Here is a 12,596-nt window from a genome sequence, read left to right as displayed (position 1 = left end):
AATTGTGTGTACTTTCTGACTATGGCCTAAAATAGGAAGAGCATTGTTTACAAAATCAAGGATTACTGCTTTATTTTTAATAGGCAGGTTATACACTCATTGTAAGTGCTGTTGTACTGCTACTTGTCCAATCAGTTTGGAAAAAAGTCACAACACGTGATCTGGTGTCAGGTGATGTGTCCAGAGTGAGATTCAGCTGGCAACAAATAGCCAATTGGTCTGTTGAGTGGTGACCAATTATGCATGCCAACAACTATATAACTGGCTCCCACATACCTAAGTATCTTCTGTGTGATTGCTCGGTCAGAAGTAATCAGACCACTGAAAAGCAAGGTGCTGTTCTTTCCTCTCAATTTAAAAAAAACACATCAACTGAAGAAAGTCAGTTTATTTTTCTTCATCAGTTTCTGTAAGCTGTGGCTTTTAATCAATAAGTCAAAAACTTTATAAATATGAGCCAGTCATTCTGAGCTCTTGCAAGCAAGTGAAATTATCTGAAGAAAGAAGATCATGTCGGGCAGTGTAGTCTGAGGTAACTGAGTTCGAACATAACTGCTTTGAGTTGGTGGACTGGTCCATATTCAAGACCTCAGTCGCCAACCTAAATGAGTATGCCACAATTGTCACAAACTTCATCAGTGTAGAGGACTGCATGCCAGATAAATTAATTGGAGTGTTCCCCAACTGAAAAAACAGAAAAATTGAGTGATCCACTCCCTACTGATATCCAGGTCTGAGGCATTCAAGTCGGGTGGCCCTGACCTGTACAGAAAATCTAGTTACGCCCTTCTCAAAGCCATTAGGGCTGCCAAGATACAATACCAGACTAAGCTAGAATCCCAGACTAGCCACACAAACACCCACCATCAATTGTGACAAGGCTTATATGATAGGCTACAAAATGAAGTTGAGTGGAATCGCTGGCAACAACACATCCCTCTCCAATGAGTTCAATCCATTCTATGTTTGTATTGAACAGAAGGTTAGTGAAATAATATCACCTGCCCCAAAAGCCTCTGATGCCCCTCTATCCATAGTCACTGCTGCAGACATCAGAAGGGCCTTCTTGAGGGTGAATCCATGAGAAGCGACTGGCCCAGATGGAGTCCCTGGCAATGCACACAGGTTATGCGCAGACTGGCTGTTGGCAGTATTCACTGACATCTCCTTACTCTGATCTGAGGTTCCCACTAGCTTCAATATCATCTAGGTGCAAAAGAAAAATCAGGCACATGCCTAAATGACTACTGCCTGGTGGCTCTAACATCCATCAAAATGAAGTGCTTTGGGAGGTTAGTCATGGCACACATCCACTCCAGCTTCCCAATTGCCCTGATCCTTGACTATTTCCTTACTGTTGTACAGGTCCACAGTTGACACCATTCTCCGTTTAAGTCTACTTTTTTTTTAATTCTTCATGCCAAAGTGAACAACTTCACATTTTCTCACATTATCTTCCATCTCCCAGATGTTTGCACACTTACTCAACCTATCTGTGTTTATCTGCAACTTCCTTATGTGTTCTCCACATATACTTTCCTACCTATCTTAGTGTCACCTGAGAATTTAGCTATCATGTCTTCATTCCCTCATATAAGCATTGATGTAAAGGGTAAAAGAAAAACTGGGGTCCCAGCACAGATTACTGCAGGACTCCACTTGTCACATTCTGCCAAAGAAAGATCCATTTGTGTTCTGTTTTAGCCAGTTAATCTTCTATTCATGCTAATATGTTATCCCCCAAACGATGAGCTTTCATTTTCCGCAATAGTATTTATTATAGAGCCTTAGCAAATGCCTTTCTGAAAAGCATGTTTTACTCTTTCAAGCAAATCCAATAAATTGGAGAAACACTATTTCATGCTGAGTCTTCCTAATTACCTGGTGTTTTTGTAAGTGCACTGCCATAATCTCTTTAATGATCAATTCTAACATCTTTCCCTTTAAAGACATCAGTTAACTAGCCTATTTTTCTGCCTCCCTCCCTTCTTGACTAGAGGGTTTATATTTGCTTCTTTCCAGTCCAGTGGAACTTTTCTAGGGTATTTTGAAAAATTTAAAGCCAATACATCTACTATCTCATTAACAACCTCTGTTAAGACCCTAAGATTAAGACTGCCTGGAACAGAGACTTGTGAGCCCACAATTCCATCAGTTTACTTGGTACCACTTCCCTTGTGATTGCAATTTCGACAAGTTCCTGACTCCCTCCCTGTCTGCTTGGTTTTCCTCCAGGTGCTCCGGTTTCCTCCCACAATCCAAAGATGTGCAGGTTAGGTGGATTGGCCGTGCTAAATTGCCATAGTGTTCAGAGATATGCAGGTTAGGTGCATCAGTCTAGGGTAAATGCAGAATCATCGGGGAATGGGTCTAGGCGGTTTACTATTCGGAGGTTCAGTGTGGACTTGTTGGGCCAAATGGCCTGTTTCCACACTGGAGGGATTCTATGATTCTGTCTCCTGACTTGGAGCTGTTACTGGAATTTTCTTTGTATTTTGTATAGTGAAGAAAGAAACAAAATATTTATTTATTTCATTTACAATTTCTTTATCTATTAACTTCCCATTCTCATTCTCGAGGACAAATATTCACTTTTTTTCACTCTTTTCAGTAGGCCATAATAAATAGGAACAGGTGTTGGTTATTCGGCCTCTTTAGCCTATTCCGCCACTAAATCAAATCATGCTGATCTAGCAATAATCATGTCCATTTTCTTGGCCTTTCCCTATAATCCCCGTGATTCCCCTACTGATCAGGAATCTGTTTATCTCCAGTTTGAATGTAGAGTCATTAAGTTCTACAGCATGGAGACAGACCCTTCAACTCACACTGGTCCCTGCCGACCAAAATATCCATCCGTAGTAAGTCCATGTCCCTGCACTTGGTCCAGATCGTTCTAATCATTTCCTGTCCATGTATTTGTCCAAATGTCTTTAAAATGTTGTTAACCTAATTCTGCCTCAATCACTTCTGCTGGCAGCTCATTCCATATGCGTACCAGCTGATGCCTTCTAGTCCTTGATTCCTCAAAGACTGAGTGCATTCTCCCTATCCATGCCTGTAATGATCTTAAGTAGACAAGCAGGAGCTTGGAAGAGCACAGCATGCCAGGCAGCATCAGGAGATGGAGAAGTCTGACGTTTCGAGTGTAACCCTTCTTCAGGAATGGAGGTGGGGTTAGTGAGAGTTGCAGATAAAGATGAGGAGGGGGGAAGGTTATGGGTGGGTGGAGGGATAGAATGGTGAGGTGGTGATAGGTGAATACAGGTGATCTGTACGATCTGTTATATTGATAGGAGGAATGAATCCAGTTGGTAGCTAGAAGGGTGGGTCGGTCAGCGGGATAGAAGGGAGGAAGTGGGGCTGGAAAGGGAGTCGGGGGATGGGTGGGAAGGTTATTTGAAATTGGAGAACTCTGTGTTGTAGGCTGGCCAGGTGGAAGATTAAGTGCTGTTCCTCCAATTTTCAGTCTGATTCACTATGGCAATGGAGGAGACTGAGGATGGACATGTCAGAGAGGGAGTGGCAAGGGGAATTGAAATAGTTGGTGACTGGGAAGTCAGGTTTGCCCATATGGGCCTGGCTGAGATGTGCCCTTAGTTTATGTTTTGTCTCCCCAATGTAGAGAAGGCTACATCAGCAGCATCGGATATAATAAACTTGATCTTGTACACTTCTATGAGACCCCCCCACCCTGTCACCAACACTCTATTTTTAGAAAAACTCCTAGATTGTTCAACCTCTCTGTAAAACTCGGACCCTTAAGTCCTGACAACATCTTTGTAAATTTCTTCTTCACTCTTTCCAGTTTAATGTTATCTTTCCTACAGCAAGGTGACCAAAACTGAATGCAATACATGAAGTGTGGCCTCCCCAACATCCATACAACTGCAACATAACTTCCCAACTTGTATTCTGAATGTCCGGACTGATGAAGGTCAGTGTGCCAAAAGCCTCCTTCACTGCCCTATCTACCTGTGACTCCACTTTCAGAGAACCATGCACCTGAACTCCAAGGTCCCTCTATTCCACTCTAGTCCTTAAGGCCCTACCATTCGAATGAAACTTCTACCTTGATTTGACTTTCCAAAATTCAAGACCTAATACTTAACTATATCATCTCCATTTGCCATTTCTCGGCCCACTTCCCCAGGTGATCAAGGTCCTGCTGCAATTTCTGATAACCTTCCTGATTGTCCATGATACGACCTATTTTAGTTCATCTGCAGATTTACATGCCTTGTACATTCTCATTCAAGTCATTGATACAGATAACAAGCTGGTCATGGGCAGCATGGTGGCTCAGTGATTAGCATAGTGCCAAGGACCCGGGTTCAGTTCCTGCTTTGGGAAACTGTGTAGAGTTTGCACGTTCTCCCCGTGTATGCATGGGTTTCTTACGGGTGCTCCGGTTTCCTCCCGCAGGCTACAGATGTGCAGGTTAGGTGAATTGGCCATGCTGAATTGCCCATTGTATGAGGTGCATTCGTCAGGGGTAAATTTAGGGTAGGGGAATGGATCAGGGTGAGTTACTCTTCGGAGGGTCAGTGTGGATGTATTGGGCCAAGTAGCCTGTTTTTATACTGTATGGAATCTAATCTAAACAGCAATGGGCCCAGTACCGAGCCCTGAGGCACACCACTAGTCACAGGCTTCCAGTCCAACAAGCATCCTTCCACAATTACCCTTTACTTCCATATCATTAAGCCAATTATGAATCCAATTTGCCAGCTTTCCTTGGATTCCAGGTGATCTAACTTTCCAGAGCAGCCTACCATGCGGAACCTTATCAAAGGCCTTACTGAAATCCATGTGGCCTACATCTTACCACCTTGCCCTTATCAATCTTGCTGGGCACTTCATCAAAGAACTCTAACAAATTTGAGGCATGATCTCCAGTGCACAAAGCTATGCTGACTATTCCTAATCAAACCCTGTCTTTCCAAATGCATGTATATCTTCTGCCTCAGCATTTTCTCAAGAAATTTACCTGCCACAGATGTTAGGATCAGTGGTCTGGAGTTCCCAGGCTTTTCTTTGCAGCCCTTCTTATATAAGGGCACAACATTCACTACCCTCTTGTCTTCTGGGACCTTACCTATGGCTAACGATGTTGCAAATATATTAACCAGGGACTCCGCAATTTCTTCTCTCGCACCTTGGATATATCTGGTCAGGCCCAGGAGATTTCTCCACCTTCATACATTCTAATATGTCCAACAACTTCCCCAGTTGTGATATGGACTGTCTCCAAAATATCATCACAAACTTCCCCAAGTTTCCAAGTCTTCATGTCACAGAGGAGAAATATTCATTGAGGACCTTGCCCATCTCCTGCAGCTCCACACATACATGTCGACTTTGGTACTTGAGGGGTCCTATTCTCTCTGAAGTTATTCTTTTTCCTTTTAATATACTTAGAGCCTCTTTTTCTTCACATTAATCCTCTCAGCCAAGGCTATCTTGTACCCCCTTTTTGTCTTCCTGATTTCTGGTGGCTGTGGTTGGCACTGCTGCCTCACAGCACCAGGGACCTAGGTTCAATTCTAGCCTCAGGCAACTGTGTGGAGTTTGCACATTTTCCCCATGTCTGCGTGGGTTTCCTCTGGGTGCTCCAGTTCCTCCCACAGTCCAAACATGTGCAGGTCGGATGAATTGGCTGTGCTAAATTGCCCATCGTGTTAGGTGCTTTTGTTAAAGGAAAATGGGTCTGGGTGGGTTACTCTTTGGAGGGTCAGTGTGGACTTGTTGGGCTGAAGGGTTTGTTTCCATGCTGTAGGGAATCTAGAAAAACAAAATACACAAGGACTTTGTCCCAACAGCTCTCTGTGGCAAGGAGTTCCAAAGACACTTGACACTGTAAGAGAAGACATTCCTCCTCATCATCTTTTTAAATTGATATCACTTTATTCTGAGACTATATGCTCCTCTCAGAGAAACACCCTCTCAGCATTTACTCTGTTAAGCCCCTTGAGCATTCTATGATATTTCTTCTAAATTCCAGGGAGTAGAGTCTCAACTTGTTTGACTTTTGCTCATAAGACCATCCTTCCAAACCAGGAACTGTCTCTGAACTAGCTCAATGAAATGATTTTTTTCCTTTAAATAAGGGGACCAAAACTGTTCATAAACATTCAGATGTGGTCTCTCCAGCACCTGGTACAGTTGCAGTCAGACTTCCTTACTCTTATTCTCCAATCCCCTTGAAATAATTGTGAACGTTCCATTAGCTTTCCTTATGGCTGATGCATCTGTGAGCTCATTTTCTGTGTTGTGTGCGCAAGTAGCCTCCTCCCCCCTTCTTTTGTGTTGGAGCTTTCTGCAATTTTTCTCCATTGAAATCATGCTCTTTTTCATTTGTTACAATACTTTTAGAAACTCTTGCTTTGTATTTTAACATTCATAACTAGCTTCCTGTCATATTCTAATGACTTTGTTCTAACTAATCTTTAAGTAATTTTCTGCTGTTCTTTATCCTGACTAATCACTTGACCTTCCACTTTTCTCTTTGCACAGTTATATGCTTTTTGTTTAAGTTTGATGCTTTCCTGAACAAACAGTGGATCCTTCTTTTAAAACTTTTCTGAGTATTAAAATCATATAGCGCAGAAGAGGCCCTTTGGCCCATTGAGCCTGTGCTGACGTATCTATACTAATTCCACTTTCTAGCACTTGGCCCATAGCCTTATATGTTATGACATTTCAAAGACTCATCCAAGCACCTTGTAAAATTTGTGAAGTTTCCCATCTTGATTGCCTTCGCAAACAGTGCATTTCTAAATCTCCTGTCGTTCACCTTAAAATTATCCCGTCATATTGACTCTTCAGCTGAGGAACAGCTATTTCCTATCCACCCTGTTCATGTCCCTCATAATTTTATACACCTCACTCATGTACCCCTCAGTTTTTTTTTCTGCTGTAAAGAAAATAACCCAGGCTTATCCAGCTTCTCTTTGTAACTAAAATGCTCCAACCCAGGCAACATCCTGGTGAATCTCCTCTGCACCCCCTTCTCTGAATCATATTCTTCCAGTACTATGACATTCAGAACTATATGCAGTTCTCCAGCTGAATGAACCAAACATTTGTACTGTTCCAAAATAACCTTCCTGCTCTTATAATCTATGTTACGACTGATCAAGGCAAGTGCTCAATATGACCTCTTAGCCACCCTGTCCTGCTGCCTTGAGGGATCTGTGTACATGCACTCCAAGATGCCTTTGTTCATCTGAGATTCCTACTGTCTTGCCATTCAATGAGTACTTCCTTGTCTTGTTACTTCTTCTGAAATGCATTACCTCTCATATTCTGTATTCCGAAATATTCGCTTGAGTCGGCCAATGTGTCATTATTGATCTATCCCCAGCCTAGTATGCCAGTTCACTTCAGTTAGCTCAGCTTTCATGGCCACACTTGCCCTTATTTAGGTTTAAAATAGCACTCTTGGAGCTAATATTTCCCTTCCAAACTGGATACATAATTCAGTCATTTTATAGTCACTTCTACATACAATGCTAAGTCTAGTTACAAAACATTCTATTCTAAGAAACTATCAAAGCATTCTGTGAACTCCTTCTTCAGGCTACTACTCCCAGTTTGATTTTTCCAGTTTATAAGTCAATTAAAGCCACCCCATAATTCCTGATGATCTTTTACCGTAAGTACCCAGCGTTCCTTTTTTTATTTTAACCTGTGTTACTGTAGGCAGACCTGCGAACCACTCCCATTTGTGATTTTGTTTTTCCTCTACTATTCCTATTTTCATACAAACCAATTCCATGCTGATCTCCTGAACCAAGTTCATCTCTAGCTATTGCACAATGATTAACAGATCTTTGATTAACAGATCTCCCACTCCACCTTTTTTTTCTCTTAAATGTCATATATCCCTCATTATTCAGGACATAACCCTGGTCATCTTAAAGCCACGTTGCTGTAATGGCAATCAAATTTAATTAATTAAATTAATTGCACATGATCAATTTGTGTTTTTTTAATGGATGCTGCAAACATTGAAATACTGGATTTTTTGTTTTATCTTTTTAATATCACTGTAACATCTAGTCTTTATTGTTTATGCATTCCAAATGTGTTTTGTTTTGTCTCTGCCTCTTCCTCTCACTCCTTGTCCATCAATTGACATATTACTATTTTCCTCTCTTAGCTTATCTCTATTCTCTGAAATGTCACATTTCCGTGTTTGATCGCTTGTCCCCATGGTGGCTTAGTGGTTGGCACTGCTGCCTCGCAGAACTAAGGTCCCACGCTCAATTCCAGCCTCAGGCGACTGGCTGTGTGGAGTTTGCACATTCTCCCTGAGTCTGCGTGGATTTCCTCCAGGTGCTCCAGTTTCCTTCCACAGTCCAAAGATGTGCAGGTCAGGTGAATCGGCCATGCTAAATTGCCCATAGTATTAGGTGCATTAGTCAGAGGGAAATGGGTCTGGGTGCGTTACTCTTCGGAGGGTCGAAGGATTTGTTTCCACACTGTAGGGAATCTAATCTAATCTATATAGTTATAACCCTCTCTGCTTCCCTAATTATGCTGGCCCCAGCACAGTTCAGGTGTAGATCAAACCCTCACTTTCCCCAGTACTGGTGTCAGCGACCTGCAAACCAGAACCCAATTCTCCCATGCTAGTCGTTGAGCCATGTAATTTTTTTTATGAACTTGATGCTAAATTGCACACAGTTTAGAAATTATAACCTTTTTAAATTTAACTATTAACTGTCACCTGTTCCAGTCACTCTGAGACAGTGTGCAGCCAGTATCTGACATCTCCCGATTATATCATTGTTTTGTTTTAAGAAAGCTGTCAAAGTATTGTGGGAAGCTTCAGTTTGCTCATACATTATAAATCTAATGCTGTCTGAATTTATTTTTAATTTGCATACAAAATCAAAATTCAGATCTTTAATAATTTTAAGGTGGTTAAACGCACTAGTTGGGCATTAATTATGTTATAATGTTCAGAAACACTGACAATGTAGTACAGCTTACACTTAACATTAAAAATGGTACTTAATAATGTTTTAGTGGCTATTAGTTTAATGTGGTGACAGATAACTGGTTCATCTAATTGGCTTTAATAGGGTGCACATGCTCTAGAGTCTGCCAGCCCTCAGGAGCTTGCCCTGCCAAGGACATTCTCTTTATGTTTCCAGCAGGAACTCCAATCTGCCAGACAGGCACTGAGTAACTGCAACAGAAGCAAACCTTTACCTGAGCAAGTCTGGATTAAGGTAGAAGGTAAAAAAAAACATACCTACTTTATTGACATTTAGCTGTTGTATAATTTATATCCATGAAAATGTGGACAACTTTGCAGGGAACATTTTTTCTTTTTATTGGTAAGTATTAAGGAAGAACAACTATTTTCTGTAGCTTGTAATTGTGCTTTTGTATGAAGCTGAAAGAAGGTTCCTGGTTTAATCTCCACTTCTCATAAATTAAATTATCTCTACTGAAGAAGCATTACATATGGCCCTGGGTTACAAACTGATTCCTGTTCCTGGAGAGAAAGTGTTTTTTGACTGTTATACACAAGAAGATAACTGTTTTTGAACAGTGTCCTCATTGACAGTTTTAGTGAGTTTTATTTCAGTTAGCTCTCACCCCATTGTTTACTAAAACCCCATTTTTATACAACAAATTCACATGCAATTAACTCTTAATATATTCATTATATGTTCCTTCAACCCATTAGGTCTTAGGCACCCCTTCTAACCATATTAAATGATGACGTTCCTTTTTTTTAAGTAATCTAATTTATGTATATAAAACACAAATAAAACAATGTACAAGATGACAATTCACTGTAATTAGCTTTTTAAACTCCTTGTACATTAAACTTCCAAGCATTATTTTTCCAGAATGTTCAAGTTTCCAAGAGGTTGTTCTTTTCTTTGTAATAGCAGTCCTGGTGTCATGCAGTGTGCCTCAATGACTACTGCCCAATGGTTCTGACCTCCATAGTTATGCAATGCTTTGAGAGGTTAGTCATGGCACACATCAACTTCAGCCTACCAAATTACCTTTGATCCTTTGCAAATTGCCCAACGGCTCAACAGGTCCACAGTGGACACCATCCCCCGGCCCAACTCTCATACCTGGAACATCTGGATAACAAAGATACCTATGTCAGGCTCCTACTTATTGACTACAGTTTGGCCTTTAACACCATAATTTCAATCTCTACACTCTGAGACCTAGATCTCAGTTCCCTCTCTGTAACTGGATTCATGACTTCCTGACCCAGAGGTGACAACACCTCCACCATTACTGTCAACATCAGCATCCCGCAAGGCTGCATACTCAACCCCCTTCTTCACTCCTTGTGACTGTGTGGCCAAATTCAGTTCTAACTTTATTTCCAAGTTTGCTGACAACACCACTGTTGTACGTCGGATCTCAAACAACGTCGAGACAGACTACGAGGAAGAGATTCCGTGCAAGAGATTGGTATGAAGATAGAAATCTCTCCATCTACGTCAGCAAATGCAGGAGCTGGTCACTGACTTCCAGAAGCAAAGCGAAGGGTTTGCCCATGCACATATCAATGGTGCAAAGGTTGAAATGGTAGAAAGCGTCAAGTTCCAGGGATTGATGATTGCCAACAATTTGGCCTGGTCCACCCAAATTGATGCAACAGTCAAGAGAGCACAACAATGCTTCTATTTCCTAAGCAGGCTAAGGAAATTTAGCATGTCCACAACAACTCTTAGCGATTTTTATAGATGCATCACAGCATGGTATAGCAACCAGTCTTCCCAAGATTGCAAATGACTACAGAGAATCGTGAACACAGCCCAGTCCACACACAAACCAAACCACACACACATCCATTTACTCCAGAAATACTCCCTGCTGCCTCAGGAAAGCAACCAGCATAATCAAAGACTCCTTCCACCCCAGTTATACTCTCTTCCATTTGGGCAGAAGATATAAAAGTTTGAATACACTTTTGAACAGATTCAAGAACAGCTTCTTCGCTGCTGTTATCAGACTTGTGAATGACCTCTCAAATGTTACAACCTTCTGGACTTAATATTGAATTCAACATTTCCAGATTATGAACCCACTCCTGTTCCTTCCCTTTTAGCTTTACTTGTTCCATTCTCTGTCACAATGTCCTCTCTCTCTCCCGTGGGACTGTCTGTTCTGTCCAGTTGACAGTTATACACACCATGGTTATGCCATTCTCACATTCTGATAATGTAATCTAGATTATCAATACCCTTTCTCCCCCAGCACTCCACCCACCCCACCATTGCATAAATGCTGCCCCTTCCATACTCCACATCAACTCTGAAGAGTTATCTAGACTCAAATGTTAGCTTGCTGTCTCTCTCCATGGCTGCTGCCAGTACAGATTCTGGCATCTGCAGTAATTTTCTCCTATTTTGTGTTAATCGATCGCCACATGCACTCCAAGGTCTCTTTGTTCAGCAGCACTCCCTAGGACCTTACCATTAAGTTTATAGTTCGTGCTAAGATTTGCTTTCCCAAAATACAGCACCTCGCATTTATCTGAATTAAACTCCATCTGCCACTTCTCAGCCCATTGGCCTGTCTGGTCCAGATCCTGTTGTACTCTGAGGTAACCCTCTTCGCTGTCCACTACACCTCCAATTTTGGCGTCATCTGCAAACTTACTAACTGTTACTTTTATGCTTGCATCCAAATCATTTACGTAAATGACAAAAAGTAGAGGGTCCTACACTGATACTTGTGGCACCCCACTGGTCACAAGCCTCCAGTCCGAAAAACAACTCTCCACCACCACCCTCTGTCTTCTACTTTTGAGCCAGTTCTGTATCCAAATCACGCGTTCTCCCTGTATTTCATGTGATCTAAGCTTGCTAATCAGTCTCCCATGGGGAACCTTGTCGAACGTCTTACTGAAGTCCATATAGATCACATCTACTGCTCTGCCCTCATCAATCTTCTTTGTTACTTCTTCAAAAAACTTAATCAAGCTTATGAGACATGATTTCCCATGCATAAAGTCATGATGATTATCCCGAATCAGTCCTTGCCTTTCCAAATACATGTACATCCTGTCCCTCAGGATTCCCTCCAACAACATGTCCACCACTGAGGTCAGGGTCATCGGTCTATAGTTCCCTGGCTTGTCTTTACCGCCCTTCTTAAACAGTGGCACCATGTTTGCCAACCTCCTGTCTTCTGGCACCTCACCTGTGACTATCGATGATACAAATATCTCCGCAAGAAGCCCAGCAATCACTTCTCTAGCTTCCCACAGAGTTTTCGGGTACACCTGATCAGGTCCTGGGGATTTATCCACCTTTAACAGTTTCAAGACGTCCAGCACTTCCTCCTCTGTAATCTGGACATTTTGCAAGATGTCGTCATCTATTTCCCTACAGTCTATATCTTCCATATCCCTTTCCACAGTAAATACTGATGCAAAATATTCATTTAGTATCTTCCCCCATTTTCTGTGGCTCCACACAAAGGCCACTCTGCTGATCTTTGAGGGGCCCTATTCCCTCCCTAGTTACTTTTTTTTTGTATCCTTAATATATTTGTAAAAACCCTTTAATGGTAAGGTTCTAGGGAGTGTTGCTGAACAA

At 41.7% G+C, this 12,596-nt stretch overlaps 1 protein-coding gene across 4 annotated transcripts in view; it reads left to right on the top strand.

Moving 5' to 3' along the window:
* The window catches only part of LOC140462823 (transcription factor-like 5 protein), a 40,123-nt gene that overhangs the window by 9,664 nt on the left and 17,863 nt on the right, over positions 1-12,596 (top strand). For 2 of the 4 annotated variants that reach the window (XM_072556161.1, XM_072556164.1), the window contains exon 3: positions 9,093-9,249. In XM_072556161.1, the coding sequence (XP_072412262.1) occupies positions 9,093-9,249 (157 nt within the window). The remainder of the gene's footprint in view (positions 1-9,092; positions 9,250-12,596) is intronic. The other 2 variants (XM_072556163.1, XM_072556162.1) reach the window with 2 other exon arrangements.

This window comes from Chiloscyllium punctatum, chromosome 37 (genome assembly GCF_047496795.1).
Source record: "Chiloscyllium punctatum isolate Juve2018m chromosome 37, sChiPun1.3, whole genome shotgun sequence".
Lineage (NCBI taxonomy): Eukaryota > Metazoa > Chordata > Chondrichthyes > Orectolobiformes > Hemiscylliidae > Chiloscyllium > Chiloscyllium punctatum.
Note: the sequence above shows the minus strand (reverse complement) of the source record. Positions and strands in the feature narration are given on the sequence as shown.